This window comes from Strongylocentrotus purpuratus, unplaced genomic scaffold (assembly GCF_000002235.5).
Source record: "Strongylocentrotus purpuratus isolate Spur 01 unplaced genomic scaffold, Spur_5.0 spur5_scaffold_1, whole genome shotgun sequence".
Taxonomy (NCBI): domain Eukaryota; kingdom Metazoa; phylum Echinodermata; class Echinoidea; order Camarodonta; family Strongylocentrotidae; genus Strongylocentrotus; species Strongylocentrotus purpuratus.
The window spans coordinates 52,036,852-52,062,445 of record NW_022145594.1 but is presented as its reverse complement, the minus strand read 5'-3'; the positions used below and the strand labels follow the sequence as shown (position 1 = coordinate 52,062,445).

At 40.0% G+C, this 25,594-nt stretch overlaps 2 protein-coding genes across 7 annotated transcripts in view; one reads left to right on the top strand and one right to left on the bottom strand.

Annotated features, from left to right (window-relative positions):
* Positions 1-2,651: 2,651 nt before the first annotated feature.
* LOC115921445 lies at positions 2,652-8,117 on the bottom strand. Its single transcript, XM_030978932.1, has one exon. The coding sequence runs from the start codon at positions 8,115-8,117 to the stop codon at positions 2,652-2,654; it is 5,466 nt and encodes a 1,821-aa protein (XP_030834792.1).
* A 1,922-nt stretch (positions 8,118-10,039) lies between these two features.
* The window catches only part of LOC752963 (histone H4 transcription factor), a 15,685-nt gene continuing 130 nt past the window's right edge, over positions 10,040-25,594 (top strand). Inside the window, exons 1-11 of one of the 6 annotated variants that reach the window (XM_030978457.1) lie at positions 10,040-10,141; positions 12,094-12,299; positions 13,013-13,236; positions 14,068-14,164; positions 16,458-16,610; positions 17,606-17,683; positions 18,788-18,908; positions 20,361-20,499; positions 21,657-21,781; positions 22,438-22,675; positions 23,955-25,594. The exon at positions 23,955-25,594 is cut by the window's right edge and continues 130 nt beyond it. In XM_030978457.1, the coding sequence (XP_030834317.1) occupies positions 12,116-12,299; positions 13,013-13,236; positions 14,068-14,164; positions 16,458-16,610; positions 17,606-17,683; positions 18,788-18,908; positions 20,361-20,499; positions 21,657-21,781; positions 22,438-22,675; positions 23,955-24,821 (2,226 nt within the window). In that variant the 5' untranslated portion in view covers positions 10,040-10,141; positions 12,094-12,115 and the 3' untranslated portion in view covers positions 24,822-25,594. The other 5 variants (XM_030978461.1, XM_030978458.1, XM_030978460.1 and 2 more) reach the window with 5 other exon arrangements.

Sequence of the window (25,594 nt, the reverse complement as noted above, 5' to 3'; positions counted from 1 at the left end):
AGGAGTCTTGAGAAGACTTATTTATTCTTGTGACGTTAAATTCTGCTGAAGTGACCCCAACAGTAGGCTTAAAGAAAGGACGACGACATCCAAGTTGAGATACGTGCATAAAATGCAGTTCATCTGTAATATCAATAAAACAAACAAGCAATCATAAGCATGTGTACAAATTCACATGAATAAACAAACATCTATTGTATCGCACAACTAGCTTGCCATAAATGACCTTAATATGCATAACTGAGTAAAGAAAACCTTCAAGAATAAACTATGTGAGTAAAGCTCACTTGTGCAAACACAAACTGTATAACTGCCTCATTTATCTTATTCTAATGAACTGTCTCAAATTCTACCTTTGTTTACAAATATAACCCTTACAAATCATACCTCTCTATCTTGTAGGTTAACGTCATACACAAATAAACCCTCGACCAGCCTTATTTCCTGCCTCTATCTTACACTCTTTACTTGGTTCCTGAACTAAATTCCTATTTGCTTCTACACCCTTGACATTCTTTATAACCAAGGAAAACAATTCATACTCTTGTTTCATGTCAATTATCATCACTCACTACACACAAATCTAGATTATCCTCAACACAAACTGATATATGCACAAATTGTGCATTCACACACGTTATCCTACGTTTGTCTATATGTGGTGCTACATATGCACAGACAACATTTTAACGTACTTTTCATCTTAAAATTACAGAAAACTAGATTTATATCTTGTGCCATTTTTGGCCTCATACAAACAATTAAAGATTGATTTATACAAATAACAGCTTTATAGTACTTACAACATTGGGCTTGTCTCGATTGTCGGGGATTACTGATGGAATCACTGTCCACAAAACATTTCAAATTTCGTGACTTTTAGGCTGGCGAACTACAAACGCCCTCTTACGACCAAATGAAATTATGGTTAATCTGAACCGACGTCATGACAGAAAACTTTCTAAATCTTACATCCCGGCCCCTTAAATGCGTAGCCACAGCAAAGCATTTATCCAAATAACTTCAACTTCCATTCAAATTGTCTAACTTTTCTGTTAATAAAACACAACTAAACATTCAGAATTTACACTCAACTCTGCATAGCACATTCCATTAATTTCATTTACACAATGTAGTACATTACAGTAAATGCCTTTAGGGTGAATTTATAGCCTATACACAACAAACACTTGTCGTCTAAAAATGTATACCGACAGGTCAATTAAAGTAACATTGGGCAAAACGATCAGTTGCCTTAATAGAGTACACATTAACTAAATCTCAACACAATTGTTGACACTCTGTAGCAAATAACAATAACAAGGATTGTTAAAGTCCTTGACATTCCTTACACACTTTGAGTTATCTAGTGAATTACCAAAGGAAAATACGAAATATATCAGCTCAAACATAATGATTCTACATGTACCTCTATGCACTAGAGCTGCTAACTACTCAGAACTGTGTATTTCAGTACTCGATTCTTGAAACTAAACCCCCTTTTTTGTGAGTTTTCAAGCAAAATGCAGTAGCCCACCACTAAGTACAACAGGGTTACACACAAAAAATGATTTTCAAATTCAGAAAATGGTGCTTCTGTGATTAAACTTTCTCATCATTCGCAATCTTGAGTAAATTGTCAATTTACTTCCGGTATACAAAACTTTAGTTCAACTATCCCCTTCATATCAAATATCCTCTTTTGGGTCTATGCATCAAATATCAACACAATTCGGTTCTTTAAAGTTTCAAATTGAACTAGACACTACATATTTGTATGCTCATGCATTGACCAAATAACATGTTATCATGACAAATTATTCTCATTTGTAGTGGTCAAATATTTAACTCCTGCTCTTAGGAAAAAACATGTAAGAAATTACGTATGAATATCGTTCGAACAAAAAAAATCTTTCAGCAATAGTCTCAGTTCAATACTGAAATGAATACATGTATGTATGTATGTATGTATGTATACATATACATATATAGAATACATGTATTCTGAAGTCCATTATAGTCTTTCTTCAAGTATTGACTAATAAACATAATATGACATAGTCTATAACAAGGCTGAAATGTTTATTACTCTTCAAGAGTAGAGTCCACTGTCCTCAAATATAACGTGCCCGATTTACCTCAAGGGCACAATGTTACCGCAAATAGTCTTGTATAAAGTCTGAGGACTGTTTTTATCAATTTCTTGCGCTTAAACAAGTTTGTTGCTGTAAACGAGTTCTGTCTTGCGTCGACGTCAGTCTAACTTGAATATGATGATCAGGATCTTTCGCTTGTCACGGATCAGGATAATCGTGACATAAAAAATTCACAAGAGGCGGCGCTAGGCTCTCACCTCGCACGTTTAATTCATCGTGCATCAAATATAATTATCTCACATAAGAAACTAATGCTCCAATTTAGTCGTTCTTCGCTGTGGATCCATTTAAATTGAGATCGCTCTCCACGGTTCACCAATTTACGCTCTTTGCTTCTTCCAAAACTGAAACATGATGATCAGGATCTTACGCTCGTCACGGATCAGGAAAATTGCGACACAAAAATTCACAAGAGGCGGCGCTAGGCTCTCACCTCGCACGTTTAATTCACCGTGCATCAATATAATTATCTCACATAAGAAATGAATGCTCCAATTAGTCGCTGTGGTTCACCAATACGCTATCTGCTTCTTCCAAAAGACATAGTTTCTGCACAGGCCTGACTAGGATACCGGTGCTATGTTTCAGCTTCACCGATCGGACGAGCTTGTCCTTCCCAGGATAGGTTTCGATTACTCTTCCCGTCAACCACTTGTTCCTCGGCAGATTGTCGATAATCAGCACGATGTCACCTTCCTCCAGATTTCTCGTCTCTTTCAGCCACTTCTGCCGCTGTTGTAAGGAAGGTAGGTATTCCTTCACCCACCTGCGCCAAAATAAGTCTGCCAGGTATTGAATCTGCCGCCAGCGTCGACGTCCATACAGATCATGTTTCTGGAACACATCAGGTGGTAGAGCATTTTTTGACCTCAGGAGCAGCAGATGATTTGGTGTGAGAGGCTCTGCATCCCTTGCGTCATCAGATGTTATGGTGAGTGGACGCCCATTGATAATTGCCTCTACTAGACACATAAGAGTCGTTAAGCCCTCATCATTCAGAACCTGCTGCTTCATGACTGCATTCAAGACCTTTCTCGTAGTTCTGATTTGTCTTTCCCATGATCCACCCATATGGGATGCTCTCGGTGGATTGAATTTCCAATCAATTCCTTGTTGAAGGAGATTATCGTGGATCTTCTCCTGGTTCCATCGTTTCAATCCCTCCCTCAGTTCACGTTCAGCACCTATGAAATTTGTACCATTGTCGGATCTGATAATCTCTGGTTGTCCTCTGCGTGAAATAAATCTCTGAAGGGCATTCAGAAATGAATCCGTCTCCAATGAATGCAGTACCTCTATGTGTATTGCTCTTATAACCAGACAAGTGAATATACATCCATATCTCTTCACAGAGCTCCTTCCTTGTCTCACCATGTATGGGCCAAAGCAGTCAACTCCCACGTTACTGAATGGAGGTTTTTCTGGTACCACTCTATCTGCCGGCAAATCTGCCATCTTCTGTTCCACTGGTTTTGCACGTTGACGTTTACATGTGAAACACTTGTGTAGTACATGACGAACTGCTAACCTCCCTCTGATTATCCAAAATCGTTGTCTGAGTAGGGATAGCACATACTCCTTCCCTGAGTGACCACACATAATGTGGTAATGTCTCACCAAAAGCTGTACTACATGATGCTTGGAAGGCAAAATCACTGGGTGTTTTGTCTGCTCTTCTAGTGGTGCATTGTGTAGTCTTCCTCCAACACATATCAATCCTTCGTCTGTGAGTTTCACGCTCAATTTAGATAGTGGGCTGGATTTTGCTATTCGAGTGGGTGACCGTTGTGTAGTCTTATTTTGCTGTAAGACTCTGTACTCCTCAGCATAGGTCTGTTGCTGAACGTATCTGACAATTGCTTCTTCAGCTACAGTCATCTCATCAACTGTTACTGGCTGCTTCATATCCAGTAAATTCATATCTTTGCGTGCCTTTCTTCTCAAGCACTCCTTGACCTTCAGGATCCATGCAATACCTTTCTTCAGCCGGAACCAGGACGAGTAACTTTCAAGGAGTCTATCTGTCGCCTTGACTTCAGATTCGGCTGCAGCAAACACTCCAGTCTTGTCTTGCTTTACCTCTGGGTCATGCTCTAAGCTAGACTCATTCACTGTCAAGCTTTTAGGCCAATCGCATTCTTCTGACCACAAAAATTTTGGCCCTTCTTTCCATCGTCCAGTCAATTCCTCAGCTGTCAGTCCACGCGAGGCATCATCGGCTGGATTGACATCAGTGTTAACATGTCGCCACTGCCTTGGTTCAGATCCCTCATGAATGGTTGTAATTCTGTTTGCTACAAACGTATGGAAACGTTTATCCTCATTCTTCACATAATGAAGTACTATTGAACTGTCAGTCCAAAACACTGACTCTTGGAGCGGCAGATCCAGTTCCCGTTGTATCATACTGTCTATAGTGACAGAGAGTGTAGCCGCCATCAGTTCAAGCCGTGGGATTGTCATCCTCTTCAGGGGTGCAAGACGTGACCTTGCAAATAGTATGCTGCAGTGCACCTGACCCTCAACATCCTTCATCCGCAGGTAGGAAACGACTCCATAGGCTTTCTCTGAAGCATCTGCAAAGTGATGTAGCTTATACTCTGCTACCTTGCCAAAGTCATGTGGTTTGATGCATCTGTTGACCTGGAATTCAGTCATCTTGGGTAGTTCCTGTAACCATTCATTCCATCTCTCTATTTCCTTGCTTGGAATCTCCTCATCCCATGCAAGTTTAAGTCTGGTTAGTTCCTGCAAGATCATCTTAGCCTTTAGGATGAAAGGACTGGCGTAACCGAGAGGGTCGTAGATGGAAGATACAACACTCAAGATACCCCTCCTGGTTTGGGGTTTGTCCTTGGGTCTAAGTTTGTACAGCAAACAATCAGTTTCTACATCCCAGCTGATTCCAAGTGCTCTCTCGACTGGAAGAGCATCATGATTGAGATCCAGACCCCTCACATCTTTAGCTCTCTCTTCTTCTGGTATGGATTGCAGGACAAATGGGTTGTTACTGACCCATTTGGTTAATCTGAAGCCTCCTTCACTGAGCAAGACCATCAAGTCCGCAGCAAGTTTCACCGCTGTTTCTTCATTCTCAACTGACACCAGGCAGTCGTCCACATAGAAGTTCTCGAGAATGGCCTTAGATGCTTCCACTTTACCATTACCATCACCGTTTCTTGCTGTCTGACGAAGTGCATGGCTGCACACACTTGGGCTCCACGTACCTCCGAAGAGGTGGACGCACATCCGGTAGACCAGCGGTTCCTTGTTGAAGTCTCCGTCCTTCCACCACAAGAATCTCAACACGTCTCGATCTTCTGGAGGTACCCTCACTTGGTGGAAAATTGCCTCTATATCTGACATGAGTGCTACTGGTTGCTGGCGGAATCTAAGCAAAACTCCCATCAAATTGTTGATAAGGTCCGGCCCCTGTAACACTGCATCATTCAAAGATACCCCTTGGTGCTTGGCCGCACAATCGAACACGATTCGCATCTTGTCTGGTTTTTGGGGATTCAAGACTGGATGGTGGGGCAAATACCAAACAGGGGTGTCCTTGGGTTGCCTAGTCTCCTCACTAACTTCCTCTGCATAGCCTTTCCTGAGGAGATCCTCTATGCCCTGTTTGTATTTCACATACATTGCTTGATCTCTTTGCAATCTCCTTGCCAACGATTTCAAACGCTGTTCTGCACTCCACTTGTTATCAGGCAAGTTAGGTGGTCTCCTTCTGAAGGGCACCGGTAGTTGGAAATGTGCACCTTCCCGCTGGATGTCCCTCTCCCATATTTCCATTACCTTCTTGTCATTGACTGACATTGCCTTGTCTTTCTTAAGCACATCTGTAGCTTCGATCTTCCAGAATTGGCTGACTTGTTCCTCCAGTCTATCATTACTGTCAATGAAGCTAGATGTAGCTTTGGGTACACCATCTGAACTGGAACCTACAGGTCCACTCACTGACCAACCCAATTTGGTCCTAACAGCATAAGGGCCATGCTGTCCTCGTCTCACCTCGATAGGTATCAAGGCTTCAGGTGAATCCTGCCCTATCAACAGTCCAACTTCATGTCGTTCAATGATCGGGAGGTTGATTCCTTCTAAGTGATGATATCCTGAAATGTCATCCACATTGGCAATGTGTGTGTCTCTGATATTAATGGCGTCTCTGGTATACACACAGGGTAGCTTCACACAGTCTGTATCTGGTCCCGTGTCTGCAATCAGACTAATCACTGAGGTCTCTATGGGGCTATTACGCTTCTCCAGTGTTGTCAGGCTTAAACTTTGCTTCCTTCCAGTAGCATTGAGTTCTCTGGCCAAAGTGGCTGTACAAAATGTACTGGTTGAACCAGAATCCAACAGTGCATATGTATTCACAAATACATTCTCTCCTTGAGCTCTAACCCTCACTGGAACAATGGGAAGCACACACCTTCCGGCCCCTGTGACACACTTCTTAACGAACCCATTCTGGACTTGATGGACTTCGTTGTTCTGGGTTTCAACTGGAGCCTGTGTCGTTGTCATCCTTCCTGCAGATGAAGATGCATCCTGTGCAAAATGGAGAAATTTTGTGTGTTTTCTCTGGCATCCTTGTACTGAGCATCTTCTATTCAATCTGCAAAACCTACTGGTGTGGCCAGATTGCAGGCAGTTGAAACACAGTCTGTTGTCCTGAGCAAACTGAAATCTCATCTCGGGTGCCATGGATTTAAAACTGTCGCACCCAAACAAGGAATGTTCTTGCCTACACTTCAGGCACTTCAGGTTGACTGCTACTTCTGTTACCTCTGTAGCGTACATGTAGTTACTTCTTGTACTCTTCTTGTTGAAAGCTGGGTTTGAAGTTTCAACTCTTTTTGTTGTTGCTGTCAGATCTCCAAAGACAGGATCATTGGCTTCCTCAGCAGCGTTGGAGACAAACCTTGCCATGTCCGAGATATCGGGAGAACGCTCCTGCTGTCTGATGTCTCTCACCAACTTTAACCATCTACCTTTAAGGTAATATGGAAGTCTCTCAGCCACCTTCAGCAACTCTCTCTGGCTACTAATTTCCTGCAGTAGATCCATTGCTCGAAGAGTTTCCATGCTGATCTTCAACTCATCTGCAAACTTCTGCAGCCCCTTCCGGTCATTCGCATGGCAGATTGGACCAGTGGTTATACGTTTGATCCAGGCTTCTCCTATCTTGTACTTGCTGCCAAAGCGTTCCACCAACAGCTCTCTGGCTCGTTGGTACCCATACAGTGGTTCCATGACCATACAGCACTGTATGATGCCCTTAACTTCTCCTTCACAGCAATGATATAACTTCATAAGTTTTGTCCCACTATCGAGTGAAGATCGACCAATTAAGTTGTCGAACGACATCATAAATTCATGGAAGTGCAAAGGACTCCCATCAAACTTCATCATCTCTACATTAGCCAGACTGATAGCTTCCAACCATCGTTGTTGCTGAACTTGGGTCTGCAGATAAAATTCTCGGTCGTCTCGTGGTTGATAAGCTTGACCTGAAATGGGAGATGAAGCCATTTGCTGAGCTGGAAAAGGAATAGTCTCTTGTAGGAGCGCAGGTTCCTTGACATCATGATTGCTGACATGATGATGATGTTCCGTAGCATGCTCTGCACTTTCATGCACCTGCTTGACATTCTGCTGACTGGAACTCCTATTCCCTATACTCGACACCTTACTGCCACTCCTGTGTTGCTCATACACGTCTTCTTCTGCCTCTGCTGCGCTGAGCTTGGCACGTAAGAGTAACTTAGCCTTCCTTTGCTTAAGGCGTATTTCTTCGAGTTCTATCTCTTGTTCTTCCTGGAGAACTGCTAATTCTGCTGCTATTGCAGCCCTCTTGGCCCTGGTCCTAAGTCCAGATGACGTGGTGGAACTCTTCCCAACCTGACTTGCAGAATCCTCTGGATTGACATCATCAACACCTACTTGACTCATGGTGACGAATGCTAAAGCTGTTATGAACTTTGTGTGACGTTAAATTCTGCTGAAGTGACCCCAACAGTAGGCTTAAAGAAAGGACGACATCCAAGTTGAGATACGTGCATAAAATGCAGTTCATCTGTAATATCAATAAAACAAACAAGCAATCATAAGCATGTGTACAAATTCACATGAATAAACAAACATCTATTGTATCGCACAACTAGCTTGCCATAAATGACCTTAATATGCATAACTGAGTAAAGAAAACCTTCAAGAATAAACTATGTGAGTAAAGCTCACTTGTGCAAACACAAACTGTATAACTGCCTCATTTATCTTATTCTAATGAACTGTCTCAAATTCTACCTTTGTTTACAAATATAACCCTTACAAATCATACCTCTCTATCTTGTAGGTTAACGTCATACACAAATAAACCCTCGACCAGCCTTATTTCCTGCCTCTATCTTACACTCTTTACTTGGTTCCTGAACTAAATTCCTATTTGCTTCTACACCCTTGACATTCTTTATAACCAAGGAAAACAATTCATACTCTTGTTTCATGTCAATTATCATCACTCACTACACACAAATCTAGATTATCCTCAACACAAACTGATATATGCACAAATTGTGCATTCACACACGTTATCCTACGTTTGTCTATATGTGGTGCTACATATGCACAGACAACATTTTAACGTACTTTTCATCTTAAAATTACAGAAAACTAGATTTATATCTTGTGCCATTTTTGGCCTCATACAAACAATTAAAGATTGATTTATACAAATAACAGCTTTATAGTACTTACAACATTGGGCTTGTCTCGATTGTCGGGGATTACTGATGGAATCACTGTCCACAAAACATTTCAAATTTCGTGACTTTTAGGCTGGCGAACTACAAACGCCCTCTTACGACCAAATGAAATTATGGTTAATCTGAACCGACGTCATGACAGAAAACTTTCTAAATCTTACAATTCTGTTCTTGCTGATATATTATACCTCCAAGTTATATAAGATTAGATGGGTTAACAGACATTCCTAAATGACGGCATAAGAGTCCATGCAAGTATATCAGAGGGAAATGGTACTAAACGAAGTAGGTAAAATTCACCTGTGACCTATCACAGAATGAAGACTGATCATCATATAGTTTATTAACTTAGACCAAAAAGGTGCATTAACAATTTACATTTTGGTCAATAACCTCGCCTATCTGTCACGATTATACCTTTTGTTATCAATTTCTGACCCTATACAATATCATATCCAGGATATAATTATTATATTGATTTATTTATGTGAATATATTATATAAACTACAAAACATATTACATAGATTTGATGGGAATCAGTGTAAATAAAAGGAATCTTAATAGTAACTCTTCAAGAAGACCGACTTGTTCTGATGATCTGATCAGGTTCAGAGAACACTCCAACCTCGATGTATGTACAAGTCCTCAGAGTCTACAAGGCGGCTACATGCAAGGATGGATTTTTTTTTTTCTTTTTTCCTTTAAATAACTTTATTTATTTTAGTCTTTTGACGCTTAGTGAAGCCAGATGTAGTTTCAGCAGAACATATCACCAAATAGAACGAACTATACGGTCTATTATCGCCGTTTTTTGTTTTCTTTCTTCGTTTTTTTCCCTCGCTGAAACTTATGCTCCATGAATCACTGATGACAAATGACCACCTCTTCCTGCATCCAAAACGATTAACGCGCGGTATCGCCACGTAGCCTCAATCGCAGCCACAAATGCAACGTACGATTATGAGTTAGCTTTGAATTGTTCCCGTTTCAACATATCAGTCCCACTATTGTGGTTTGAATTTAAATAACATTTAAATTTAATTTTCAGAGGAGATAAATAATTTCTCATACTTAAAACAAATAAATTTAGATCTAATTTATTTAGCTGGCTCATCGATCAATTGTACCCTGCTCTAATAAAGACTAATGCAAAAAAAGATCACACTGCACTGAACTGAAACTGGTAGCACTAGCAGCTAGCAGGTAGACAGGTAAAATTGGATTCGTAAACATTTATTTCTAGGCCGTCGGCTGCAGTGATTTGTAATATTAATTACCCATCTTCTAAAACTGTCGGAATTAACTACACAACCCCCTGTTGCCTGTGCTGGGTTATGCTGTAGCTGTGAGTGTGACTGTAATTTGTGTTGACTGAATCGGTGAATGAATGGAAAATCTCCCCGAGCGCAGCTAGCTTCGGCGGCCGCGCCGTGCCGCGCCGCGAACCGGGCCGGGGCCGGGGGGAGGATAGAAGACGAAGTCTACTAGTTTTGATATCCTCCTTCTTCTTCTTCTTCTTCTTCTTTGGTGTAGTGTGTACCACAAGGATAAGGTACATACCCAAGTCGACAGCCTGGACCGTTTCCGTCCAATCAGCCGAGAAAATAACACATGCTTATTTAGCCTTATTCTCGAAAATAGACTAGATCTAGACCCTAGACTAGTTCTGTTTTTGCGTTGCAAATTTGATAATTCGTAATAAAGTGTAAAAAGGCGCATTCCCAGAGAGTTTGCAAAATTCAGCGAACACTGAGTGCTTGCAGCAGTATAGACCTACCCATAAGAATTCTTGTAGGTCTAGAGCCTTTTACTAGCACTGTACACCAACGGCGGTCTGTAGAAGAAGAAGAAGAAGATTACAATACCGTATTTGCCGGCGATAAGGCCGCAGCGCCGCATAGGCCGCACCCCAACTTCGACATTTCAAAGAGGGGAAAAAAAACAAATAAAGGAAAAAAAAAAAAAAAAAAAAAAACGGACAAAACAAAATAATCGTAGACCTAGACCTCTAATTTTCTTGTAAAACACTATTTTTTTTACAAACTGATACCAAATTCATCAATATTCTTATAAGTTACCGGAAGTTTAGCTAAAAAAGTGATCGCAGGCAGATTTGGTGTCCGATATACCCCTACCACAATGTACAGTGTAATGCGAAATGGCATGAAATGGAAAACAATGCTTCGCGACAGCTCCGTTAAACGGTCCCTTCCTTTACTTTTGCAATGCATTGGCACAAACTTAGATCAAGATATAGCAGCAAATGTTGTTTTAGGAAGTTATTTTCGTATTCATGTCAACAATGCGAGATAAAAATTGTCGGTAAGATAGAGGTCAGACCTATGTGGAAACGTCCTGTACCATAGTGGTATAGTTATTGTACCGTTAGTAGTCCCGTATGTGCAAATTCGTGCTGGTTTTGAACTGAGTTTTTTTTTTTTTTTTTACTCTTTCGCCGCAAAGGCCGCACCCTGACTTTTTGATATTTTCTCTTCCAAGAATACTGCCGCCTCTACGCCGGCAAATACGGTAGGTGTTTATAGGTTTAGCATGGACCCTACATACCACAATGGGTTTAGTTTGTATTACTGTAAACGCTGTTATTTTTGTGTGATTAATTTTTCACGCTGATCGAGCGAACCCAAAACATATTTGCTGGTTCTTAAATTCGCGTTGCACGCAATTCAGCCCGTTCAAAACACGCACAAGAAGTCGTGCTTATGTCATCGCGAGTTCTAAACTTTGCGCTTGCTGATCTTAACGTATAGGTTTGCATGGTCTCATGAGTTAATGTTCTATAAACAGACCTACTTGATATAATAATTGATGAGAGTATTTGTACTTCATTCATTCAGCCCACTTGGCTACCCGGCCATGACTTCTGCCGAGTCCGAGTCCGGGAATCAAGCTGCAGGATATTGGGTTAGTTTTAGTGTTATGGTTAGGGTTAGAGTTAGGGTTACGGTAAAATGGAGAAAAGTGACCGTTTTTGCAGCTGGGCCGAGTTGTCTTTGAGCAGAGTTAGCCCGGATTCGTCTGTGCCACATTATGGGAGGGGTGGGGGCTCATAATTTCCTTTAGATCAAGCCTCACAGATCTTTTAGATTAAAATGCATGTTTCTTACTTTAGCTTTTTTTAATCAACTCCATTTTGTTCTCTCAGGTGTTACTGAGTTCTTGGCAGAATGGCTCCTATACCCAGAAACCAGAGGCGTCAATTACAGCTACAATGTGAGTGGAATAGTTGCAGTTCAGTTTTCATGTCGACACAGTCCTTCACAGAACATCTCATGAGTCATGCTGAAGAATTCATTGCTGGCTCTCTCTCTATTGAGAAATGTCTGGCTGATGTAGATGAAAACGATACAGGTAAGCATCACCAGTCATTAATACTGTTTGTTTTGAAGGGTGCATTCATTCAATACACCTTGATTTGAAGTTAGTGTTTATAACAGGTAATTTGATTTGATTTGATTTATTTACCAACAGCAATACTTACATTTCATACAATGATTTAAGAGAAACTATTGGTTGGTATAAGGGGCCAGATAATAGCACATGTGCTAGTCAAGCCTAACCCTTAAACGGCTAAACAAAGTATTTTGGTACAAATCAGTTAACATAACAAAACAAAAAATATTGAATTTACTATTACAATCGATACTTTAAAAAAACAAGAATACTCAACCATGTCTTACAATATACAAACTAATAATGAGTGAAAAGTGAAAAGGCAAGACCTATACACAATGGAGATGAGGCTGTAGAGAAAGAATTCTTTATTGCTTTTGTTCATTTCAATTTTGTGAGGGTTAATAGCGACCCTCTTTTCGTATTATGAATAGTTACCCACTTCTCCTATTATGAATAGCGACCCTCTTCTTTGATTATGAATAGCGGTCCTTATGAACAGTGCTCTTTTTGAATAGCGTTCCTCATGAATAGCAGTCTTCATGAATAGCAGTGGTCTTGTGAATAGTGAGCGAATCCCGATAGGATCAATGCCCATTTGGCTCTTTGCAGATAAAATAGATGTGTCAGATCTTGATTCCTCTCATGCCTGGTATTTCTCTCATTTTCAGATGATTACCAATGCCAATGGATAGACTGTGGCTATGTCACCAATGAGGGCTCAGCAGCGCTTCTGAGACACATGTTATTCCACGGGTACCATACACGGATTAAGTGGGCTGGGACTGTAGAGAGAGAACGGTGTAAGATTGAGACCTGTCAGCTGGAGCCTCATAGTAGAAACATCATCCCTGAGGTCCCAAGCTCCTTTGTGTGTAGCTGGGAGGATTGCTCGGTAAGACATAGACCAAATTTTCCGTCTCTTTCGTTCGTTAGCCTCTTATTGGGGTAGGGTCGGCTCTCTCTTTAGAGACGGAAACCGTTTATACACATTCCCTTGCTAACGCCACGGCCATTTTAGGCCATATTTTTATGCCCCGAAAATCCCCCAAAATGTCACTTTACCTCATGCATATCCGATGCATTGAGTATTCAAAATTAGGAGAAGGTTTTACTACATCGGTTCCACTTACCAACTTGACTGAAATATTCCGTTTAATGGTCCCTTTTTAGGAAATTATGCGTCAAAATCGAAATCCATGTTGAAAATCTTGCAAGACGTATTTTAACTCTCGCTGCGCATGTTGCATCTAAATCTCATCTCTTCTACTCTACCCCGAAGGCAAAATGATTATGAAGAAAAACTGTGCGTAATGGCGTTATCACAGTTTTTCTTCATAATCATTTTGCCTTCAGCATTATTTCAGTCAAGTTGGTAAGTGGAGTGAGAGGGGGCTGGAGTGAGAGGGGGGGGGGGGAGAGATCTCAATGAGAAACAGAGAGACACAACAGGGAGCAAGGGAGACAGAACGAGAAAACTAAAGTGTTCCAAATTGTTGGGTTTTTACAAATCAAAACCAGCTTGCATAAAGTGCCAAAGTAGAGCTGATAGGACTTTATGAGTATCTTTCCATTTATAAAATTTCTGTTTTATAATCAATACATACTTCTCAATTCTCATCTTTAAAAATAAAGCATTGTGAGGGAATACTACAGCGCAGACAATTCATAGACTACCGGTACTTCTATTGTCATGTTGAGATGTTCTTTGTTGTTTCTTCCCTAGTTTGTGACGAACAATCCAGACTACTTCTATTGTCATGTTGAGATGCACAGTCAGATGGAGGAAGCTGAGCGTGGAATACTTTCTTGTAAATGGAGAGGTAATATACTGTCAAAGTAGAAATATTTGTGGTACATTAATTTTTCGCGGATTTTGCACTTACATGTAGATCGGCAAGCGCGAATTTTAGAACGAGCGAAAATATAAGAATGAATTCTTATGCATGTTTTGAAAGGGCTAAATTGCGTGTAACACAAATTTAATAACCAGTGAATATGTTTTGGGGGTCGCTCAGCGCGAAAAATGAATCACGCAAATATAACAGCGTTTACAGTAGTGTACAGGGTCTTTTTTTGTTTGTATTGTGTGCTTAAACCCAAATGGGTATGAACACAAGCTTACTGTATAATAATAATATGTACCACTTATATAGCACAATTCCTGTCGTAAGACATATCGGTGCCCTTTACATAAATTACATAATTATTACCCTAGCTTTAGCTCCAGCAGCCGTTATCAATGCACAGTGCATTTCAAGAAATAATCCTATTAGGAAGACATTTACATCACCTGGGTCGAGTGTGGCAAATGTTGATTAATGTCTTGCCAAAGGACATTAGTGCCGCTGCGGGACTCGAACCATGGACCTTATGATCCACGGTCCGGTGACACATCGACTCGACCACGACACCTCTATGCTCAGAGCTAGAAGGATTTTAACACAGGATAACGACCTTTTCGCTCTGAAGATGATCGATATGTCCAAAAAGATGGATTTGTATCTTGGGTCAGAAAATAGGCTTGTTTGCTGTTTATTTATATCTACCTGTAGGCATAACATGAAACTGACAATGTTTACAGAGCGCACAATGCTGTGACACCCCTGATACTTCACTCCAGGGCCCTGTTGCATAAAACTTACCATTGATATTAACTTTGTCATCAATGGTAACTACCATGGTAACAGGGCTCAACAGCCAATCAAAATGAAAGTTTCCATGGTAGTTACCATTGATGGCAGAGTTATGCACTTGTCATTTGTAAGACGCACCTCTTGACCCCCGGGAATGGTGCGTCATTGTACCGATGTGAGTCGTACATTTTGATACCATGACGCACCTTCCGTCACAGAAAGTGACACACCATTACATTCCATCGACGCACATTTGAGTCAAACATATGACACACCATTTCATGAAAATGACTAGCCAATGACGCACATTTGAGAAACACTTCTGCTTGGAGAAAGTGACGGTCCCATTGACACACCAAATGACGCAACGTGGTAAAGTGACTTACTATGACGCACATATGGGTCAGTATTGTGACGGACATTTTGCGGCCATGACGGTACTGTGCGTCGCGATTTTGGGGAACATGACGCAACCATGACGCACCATCCCCGGGGGTCAAAAGGTGCGTCTTACAAATGACACCTGGATTACCATCAATAGTCAGTTTTGTGCAACGGGCCCAGACTTCCAAATGTTCTACATTTCAATAAGGTCTGGTGCACACATACCACAAAAAAGTACTCTGGACCCAAATGGGAAAAGTTAATGCAGAGCCTTAGTGTTCACATGTCTTGAGCCAGTACTGTTCTTTAAGTATAAACAGGCTAGGGCTGGTCGAGGAATAGGCCTCAGGAGGCTCAAGCATCCACATTTTTTAAACAAAAAAACAGGGCTGCAATATATCAAGTTTTCCTTCAACTGTGCACTTTGATTTGTGTCCAAACTTTATAACAGTTATGTGATGCCTGAAAGGTGGAACAAAAAATACTATGTCTAAATGCTGAACAGGCTTTGACAAGTAGCAGAATAGAAGTAGAGTACTATGTCAAATGCCAGTTTAACCCTTCCTCACCCTTCCTCCTTTTCTTGTCACTTTGTGCAAAACATTGTTATGCTTTGAGACCTAACAATTCTTCAGAATGTAATACAGTTAAAAGCTGCTTTAGTGACCACCTGTCTACAAAGACCACCTGTTTATGAAGACCACATTTTTTGTTTCCCTTGAAAATGGTTTCTCATTTAAAAGGCGCAATAGCTCAGTTGGTAGAGCAGTGGTCTCGTAATCCGGTGACCCAGGTTTCGAAACCAAGTCCATGCGCTAGTGCCCTTTGGTAAGGCATTAATCCTCATTACCAGGTCCCTCGGGGAGGACCTAAAGCAGTTGGCCGTCTGGTTGCTTACTAACAAGCATTTATGCTTTCTTAGCAGTCAGGTAAAATAACCACCACCACATGTACTAAAGAACCTGTCTACAAGGACCACCTGCCTACAAAGACCACTTTTTGTGTTTATCTTGGGCAGTCCCTACAGACAGGTTCAACTGTACATTGCTGCTTTTCATTTAATTTGGAATCAATTTGACTTGATTTATTTTCTCAGAATGTCAAGTGAAGACGAAGGATAAATACAAGCTTCGAGACCATCTTCGATGTCACTCCCAAGAGAAGCGGTTTGGTTGCAGTCAGTGTGGTGGTCTCTTCAGCAACAGAACTAAGTTCTTTGATCATATTCATCGACAGGGTATACTAGATGGTAAATATTCATTCTTGGTTCTTCTTCATAATGATGAACAGTGATTGGAATAATTAGTGATGATGATGATGATGATGAGAGTGTTGATGGCAATGTTTATGTTTATGATAGTGACTATGATGATGATGAGGATGATGTTTATGATAGTGACTATGATGAGGATGGTGATGATGAGAGTGATGATGATTATGATGATGCTGCTGCTGATGGTGATGATGGGAGTGAGGATGATGAGAGTGATGATGGTGATGTTTATGTTTATGATAGTGACTATGATGATGATGATGATGATAATGAGGATGATGATTATGATGATGATAATGATGATGATGATGATGATGATGATGATGGTGATGATGGGAGTGATGATGATGATGATGATGGTGATGATGTTTATGTTTATGATAGTGACTATGATGATGATGATGATGATAATGAGGATGATGATGATGGTGATGATGGGAGTGATGATGATGATGATGGTGATGATGTTTATGTTTATGATAGTGACTATGATGATGATGATGATGATAATGAGGATGATGATTATGATGATGATAATGATGATGATGATGATGATGATGATGATGATGGGAGTGATGATGGTGATGTTTATGTTTATGATAGTGACTATGATGATGATGATGATGATAATGAGGATGATGATTATGATGATGATAATGATGATGATGATGATGATGATGATGATGATGGGAGTGATGATGATGAGAGTGATGATGGTGATGTTTATGTTTATGATAGTGACTATGATGATGACGATGATGATAATGAGGATGATGATTATGATGATGATAATGATGATGATGATGATGATGATGGTGATGATGGGAGTGATGATGATGAGAGTGATGATGGTGGTGTTTATGTTTATGATAGTGACTATGATGGGGATGATGATGATGACTTATTCTATCATATCCTTTCATGAGTAAAGGCAATGACTATGGCTGACACTGCACCTGTTTTTATTTCAGAGCCCAACTACCAGTGTTCACATTGTTCCAAGGTCTTTGCTTCTGAGAGATTGCTGAGAGATCACATGAGACATCATGGTAAGACTGACCTCCTCTTATCCTAAGTAGCCATTCTTTATTGTTTGTATTCATAGTGTAATCATAGTGCAATATTAATCAAATTTAACGCTCATCTTGGGCTCTGGTATTGGAATCATATGTCGAGAGAACATGGCTATAATTCATTATGGATTGTTTATCCTGCAGGTGATTGATTGTTTGAACCAGTAAAAGTAAAAACAAACTCACATAAACATGCCGGAAATCATCTTCAATATTAACAACAACTCTCATTTGCACATACCGGTAGTGTGACCTGTGTTAAGCACATGGTGTTGGGCCTACTTACCTTGATTTCCTTATCCACCTACATGTATGCTCATTACTCAGCCCCTATACATTTTCTACCAAAATCGTTTGGCACAAGTTATTTGTTTGATTCTGTGAGAATTTATTTGCTATCATTACCAGAACTCAAGCTTATCTTCAATAAGATTGATGATGATAATAATAATAATAATAATAATAATAATAGTACATTTAGAGAGCACAGAAACTATCCAACATTAGGTATATATTCTACTGCGCTACAAGAGCTCCTGATATGCTTAGATTTATGGTACAGTTAATTAAAAAGATCAAATGAAACATATCGTCTGTTTGGAACCAGAAGGGCATATAATTGAACACAGAGTTAACACCCTTCTGGCTCTGACCTGATGATATAAACAACTTCATGCTGAATGGATGCTGATCAAACCAAAGCTCAAATAGGCATTTCTAAAGCATATAGACATGTGTGTTATCCTCAGGCCTAAACAAAAAAGATGTTGTATTGTCCTTTGGGTGCCAAAACGTGGGTCAATTGGTCAGATTTTTTTTTTTTAATTTTTAAATATTTTTTACTCCCATTTTGGGCTGATACTATTCAGTTTTTAATGCTTTAATACTTTTTTTCTCTCAAAAACCGTTACCTTTTTTATTATTTTTTAAGCCGACTTTACATTTCAATATTTTGGGGTCGGTCGCAAAGGGCAATACATCATCTTTTTTTTTAGGCCTAATGTGAGACACAAGAACTAGTCACTATCCATCCATTGTCATTCTTTGTATTGTAATATTTGTATTTCTTTTGTTTTATAGTGAATCACTACAAGTGTCCTTTCTGTGACATGACGTGTCCAGCGCCATCTGTGTTGAAGAAGCATATCCAATGGAGACATTCCTCAGATCGACCTTTCACCTGTGAACTCTGCGACCATGCGTAAGTCTTTATATATAATTTATATCATCATGTTTGGAGGAGGAGGAAGGGTGATAACTCTGTGTTAAATCATATGGGTTAACGCCCTTTTTAGGTAGTGATAGGTAGTGATAGTGGTGGTTATGTTACCTGACAGCTAAGAAAGCATAAATGCTTGTAAGTAAGCAACCAGACGGCCGTTGGCTTTAGGTCCTCTCTGATGGACCTGGTAATGAGGATTAATGCCTTACCAAAGGGCACTAGCGCATCGACTTGGTTTCGAACCCGGGTCACCGGATAACAAGACCACTGCTCTACCGACTGAGCTATCACGCCTCCTCAAGTCTTTCTATGTGTTTATATCATCTTGTTTGGAGGAGGAGGAAGGGTGATAACTCTGGGTTAAATGATTTAACGCTCTTCTGAATCCAAGGGGTGAAGAGGAACAAGAATGAATTAGATTTAGTGTTTTTAAATTATTTCCCATCTCCAGGGATAATGCAGACCATTTTCATTTAAAAAATGTACAGTGCTTGCTTCATTACTGGGCGAAAAATAAGGATTTTTAATTTTATTTAAAATAAATTAGCTCTTGTTTTCATTTCTAGGGCGATTGATTTCCTTTCAGATTACTTGTATGGTGTAGAAAAGACTGTGATATGTCATAGTAGTAGTGACTCTGTTTTATATATTATCTAGTCACAAACGATCAAATGCTGGAATACTTTCTATTTTGATATTTTGGAGGAAATCAAACTTTTGGCTTTGAATTACCGTATATAACGGTGTATAAACCGCACTTTTTTGCCGCCGAAAAAATTTCAAAGTCGGGGGTGCGGTTTATACACGGTACACCAAAAAAAAAAAAAAAAAAAATTTTTTTTTTTTTTTTTTTTTTAAAGTTTCAATTTATGCCCCTCCACCTGGCGCTATGCCTGGCAATGTCTCCCAGCTCGGTAATCGGTGTGTTGACTCACCACTCGGAAACTAGAACAACACTCAAATTTGTCTGTCATCTTGGTTTGAATGTAATCTTTCTGATAGATCTCAATATGTAGTTTATAATAATAATTCCTCCAATTTTTCTTCTATTACATGGTGTACCACAAGGTTCTATCCTAGGTCCCTACTGTTTTTTAATTTACAGTACCGTAATGATCTTACACAAAAAAAAAAAAAATCTCGGCAAAAAAAAAAAAAAAAAAAAAAATTTTTTTTTTTTTTTTTTTTTTAAGGGCGAAAAAGAGGGGTGCGGTTAATACACGAGGGCGGTTTATACAACGTTATTTACGGTATGCTAAATGACAGTTATTTTCTTTTCTTCAATAATTGAAATATATGTCATAGTTTTTCATCTGTACATATATCTCTCTCTTGCTCTGCTACTTTGATTAGGTGCTTCTTGTAATGATGGTATAGTTCCTGTGTTATGATGACCTTTGAACTTGAATATTTCCCTTTTGATCTTGACAGAGCCAAGACTAGGACAGATATGAGGCGACACATGGAGAGCCATAATGCTGGGGATGCGTATTCCTGTGACATTGAGAGCTGTACCTTCACAGCAAAGACACTTAGCACACTCAGAACACATTTCAGAAGGTGTCATTCAGTAAGTATTCCTGTGATGTTTAGAGCTGTACCTTCACAGCAAAGACACTCAGAACACATTTTAGAAGGTGTCATTCAGTTAGTATTCCTGTGATGTTTAGAGCTGTACCTTCACAGCAAAGACTCAGAACACATTTTAGAAGGTGTCATTCAGTTAGTATTCCTGTGACATTGAGAGCTGTACGTTCACAGCAAAGACAATCAGTTCACTCAGAACACATTTTAGAAGGTGTCATTTAGTTAGTATTCATGTGACATTGAGAGCTGTACGTTCACAGCAAAGACACTCAGTACACTCAGAACACATTTCAGAAGGTGTCATTTAGTAAGTATTCCTGTGACATTGAGAGCTGTACCTTCACAGCAAAGACACTCAGTACACTGAGAACTCATTTCAGGAGGTGTCATTCAGTAAGTATTCCTGTGACATTGAGAATTGTACCTTCACAGCAAAGACACTCAGCACACTCAAAACACATTTCAGAAGTTGTCATTCCTTACTGGTAGAGGTGTTGTGGTCTAGTGGATTAGTCACCCGACTGCAGATCACAAGGTAAGGGCTTTGAGTTCCGCTGCAGCACTAATGTCCTTTGGCAAGACGTTAATCTACATTTGCCACTCTCCACCCAAGTGTTAAATGAGTACGTGGTAGGATGCGAAGTTAATGTTGTTGGATGAGCAAGTGTGCGCTTGTAAAATGGCGACTGGCTGGAATGCTCCACAGGGAGTGAAGACTACATGCATACATTGTGTATGGGTAAGCCTGAATCTGATGACCGGGGTAATAATAAATATGTAAAGTGCGTAGACACATTGTTGTTTCGATGTATTGGGCGCTATATAAAAGCGCAATATTATTATTATTCCTTTGACATTGAGAATTGTACCTTCACAGCAAAGACACTAAACATTTAGATTTTTACCAAAAACGCAACATATTTGAACCTATCCTAAGGACCATGAATAATTCATTTGATATGAAGTTGTCTTCAGCATACTTTGCACAAGATCACATAGTATGCCTGTCAGCATCAAGCATGTGACAGTACATTGAGGCAGTCCCAATCGGTCTATTACTTGTAGATATTATGATATTTGTTCTTATTACCATTGTATTCTTACCTGTGTCTCTTCAATTTTGTTCTTTGCTTTATACAGGACGTGGATGAGAAGCGTTACATGTGTCATGTCTGTCAGTCCAAGTTCTCAAGAGGTCATGTCTTAACCAATCATCTCAAAGACAAACATCGCTTCAAATGGCCTTCAGGTCACGTCAGATTCAGGTCAGATTCTATTTTTTATACTGTCATATCCCTGCCAATCACTTTTAAGATAAACATTGATTCAAGTCATGTCTGATTTAGGTACTTGATTCTGATTAGTTTTTCGTTTTAAAGGTCAAAGATCACATGATCTTCAACTATTTGAACTTAGACAAAGTCTCATTTATTTAGTCCTCCTTGAAACAAAAATTGGTACATGAATTTACAAGCCAGGTTTATTCCTGTGGAAAATATTTGAGCCCGCTTTGACTATGAAACAATCCCCCAAATTGCTAACCTTGAATCTGAAAGGCTGTTTTAAAACAATTCTCTGAATGGCTATAAAGCTTTAATTGAAAAGGCTGTTTTAAAGACCGTTAATACTACTGGGCCAGAAGGGATTAGACCACACAGCGAGGTCACTGACAGGTGGCTATCTCATTAACTCAGCTCTCAACTAACATAAGAAAAAGAGGATCATGGGGGACCAACAGGCACCGATTTGGGAAGTTTTCTATACAGAGGGAGCAAGTAGCTACAAGTAGGACAGTGGGGCTTTAAGATAATTTGTACATGAAATGGCACATGTGAAGTTCAGTATAAGGCAAAGTGATATGTCAGTTTAGTCCTTCCTAGAAGTAACCTGTTGAGTTGTCTTTTTGAATGTTGACATGCAGGTATAAAGAGCATGAAGATGGTTTCTTGAGACTACAGACGGTAAGATACGAGAGCATTGAGCTAACTCAACAGATCCTACAAGATACTACCACCAATGCCCCGCCCACTGCCCCACCCACTGCCCCGCCCACTGCCCACCCCACTGCCACGCCCATCACCACACCCCTAATGACTATCCAAGAGGAAGAACATGGCAGAGCCCAGTCGTCTAGCAGTCAGAAAGCTGAGAAGGGAAAGGTGAGTTTAAGGTCGTCTGCTCAGAGCCACAAAGGAATTCATTCATTTATTTGTACATATCTTTACCTCCCTTTCAACTATAATAATATTATATTCCACATACTAAGAATCTTGCTCTACGATTGGTCAAAAGTAAATCACGTGATGAAAGATAGATTGCCCATTATTGATGGGAGAAGCAAAAAGTTCATTACACTGTGTAGATAGTACTACTATCTACACAGTGCAACACACTTTCACTGAAGATAGAGGTACTATCTACAAAGGGCAACACACTTTCACTGAAGATTATCCAAAAGCGCACTAAAACAGGTGGAATTAAGCGCGCATTACCAATGAGCGCAATTAAAACAAACACATGCGCGCACCGTACCCTCAAGGGGTTGGGTTAAACTACTGTTTAACTTGTTTGGTGTGAATTTTGGCATGTTGTCTTTTATGTAGAAGCATACACGTCCTTTTCTTTTTGTAGTTAAATTGTTTTAGATGTGGAATATAAAGCAAATAATCACCTTTTGGTTTCAGGCGATGGCAAACTATCACTTCCTCGTCGATCAAAATGTATACGCTATCTTTCCTAAGCTTCGCTTCAGAAAGATAGCTACATCCAGATCGCCTCGGAAGTGATAGTTTGTCCCATCACCTTCACCAACGGTAGTTATTTGCTTAATACATTTATAGAGTGCAGAAACTATCCAACATTAAGTACATATTCTACTGCGCTACAAGAGGTCCTAATATGCTTAGATTTACAATTAATTGAAAAGATGTGCTTTCAGTTTTTATTTAAATATATATTTACAGATGGTGATTTCCTGACTTCAAATGGTAAATTATTCTAGAGTTTTGGGACAGCACAAGTAAAACTATCAAGTGATGATGAGTTGCACATGTATTCTATCAGGACCAAACTTAACTAGGATGCACCGACTATGATTGTATGAAATCAGATGTTATGACCTAAAATATGGTCTGAACACACTATTACACCCAAATCAAAATGTAAAAAGAATTGCAAGTAAAAATGTCCCTACTCCTAAAAGAATTCCAAAGGATAATGCAGAATGCTGTGATGTGAAGTTTTGTGAACCAATGAAATAAGATATCAAAATACTACATTCGACATCGAAACATCACATGGCTACCGGTATATCAAAAGTTTGCCTGGTATGTCCTATCATTAAGTGATGTGGCTAATATTGAAAGTTTAGACTTTAAAGAGTATTTCTCCCCTGCCATTTACCTCACTTAACTTCCCCTTTCATTTTCCTCTGTTTAGTCATCAAAGAAACGCAAATCACCAAGGAAACTAAGCACCAAGCAACGAAAGACCAGTTCTCCTGAGAAGGTAGACTTTGAGCCGAGTCAGGTGCAGTATCTAGAGGGTGCTCAGGGACCAATAATCATTGTGGATTGTACGCTGGATCTTAAGAATCCTGAGGGATCTACTAGGAGAGTCTTTGACGTGGAAGATTTGAATGATTCTATCGGTGATAGCGAGGGAAGGATCCAATCAGGTGATCGCGAGGGAAGAATTCAATCAGGTGATCGCGAGGGAAGGATTCAATCAGGTGATCGCGAAGGAAGGATCCAGTCAGGTGATCGCGAGGGAAGGATCCAATCAGGTGATCGCGAAGGAAGGATTGAATCAGGTGATAGCGAAGGCAGGATTCTATCAGCTGATAGCGAAGGCAGGATTCAATCAGCTGAGCCGGGTGAGACAAGCTTGTATGACATCATACAGCTTGGTTCACACGGGAAGGAGGTTATTAGGAGCACTCCCGTCACTAAGAACATCCAGTTTATGAGAAAGCCTGGGTCGAAGGTGACATTGGAGAATGGTGGACAACCCCTCTCACAAGTGCAATACCATCATGAAATGAACCAGGGTACTGTGAGAAATGATCACCAGACTGCTTTCTTCCCCATTGAGCAGCTAAGGAGTGTTGATGAGGAGGATGAGAGTAGCAGTGGAGAAAGAACTCCCAAGAAACCTCGTTATGACCTTTCACCTCAATCTACAGAGAAGGAGAAGAGCAGTGAAGAGGAAATGAGAAACCGTTATCCTGGTTTAGAGGATGACAGAATGGCTATGGCGGTGGAAGCAATGACAAACCTCTCGAGGGGGTATGTTCAGGGAATGTGAGAGAAAGGTTTCTCACCAGTATCAAGATGGTACAGGTGCTAGGTTGGTCATTTTGGAACAGTGACTGCCCCTAAAGTACTACTTGGTCATATAGACGTCATACATATAATGATAACTACAATTATAAACCCTCCCAAATAGCTTCCCTGTTGTGTGTCTGTGGAAATTGAAATGGTTGTGATAGATTAGACCTCATTGATGTATGTTAATGAGCATCAGGGATCTCATTGTCTTGTTGGGATCACTTTCGAGGAGTTTCTGTTTTTAGGTCAAGCCTTGATAACAATGTCTTAGAGCAAACAGATTTCATCGTTTCAATATGACATCACTTGCAGAAGGAGAAGAGATGGAGTCCAAAGTTTTTATTGATGGAACCAACAATCTCATCATTACAAATTCCTTGAATTGTTATTTTTACCATCAAAAAACAGATTTAATTACTTGTTTATCATTATCAGTGAGGTTTAAGAGAGCCTATAACTGAATTGTGGAGTTTGATTGGTTAGAGGTGTCGTGGTCGAGTTGATATGTGGATCACAAGGTCAGAGGTTCAAGTCCTGCCGCGGCACAAATGTATACTATTCTGATTAAATGTATGAATATCTGAAAGATAGATTGCAATACTAAGCATATCAGGCTTTAGGCGATATTAATGTGGCTGTAGTTCAGGTATTACATTTCCCTCAGGGTAATATGTTAAATCAACTATGAATGAATTAAATCAATAAAAGCAAAGTTTAGGAATGTGTCATGACTTTGCCATCCCTTCTTCA

What these genes read in the sequence shown, in the direction of transcription:
- LOC115921445 (XM_030978932.1), bottom strand. Translation starts at nt 8,117, where the DNA reads ATGAGTCAAGTAGGTGTTGATGATGTCAATCCAGAGGATTCTGCAAGT.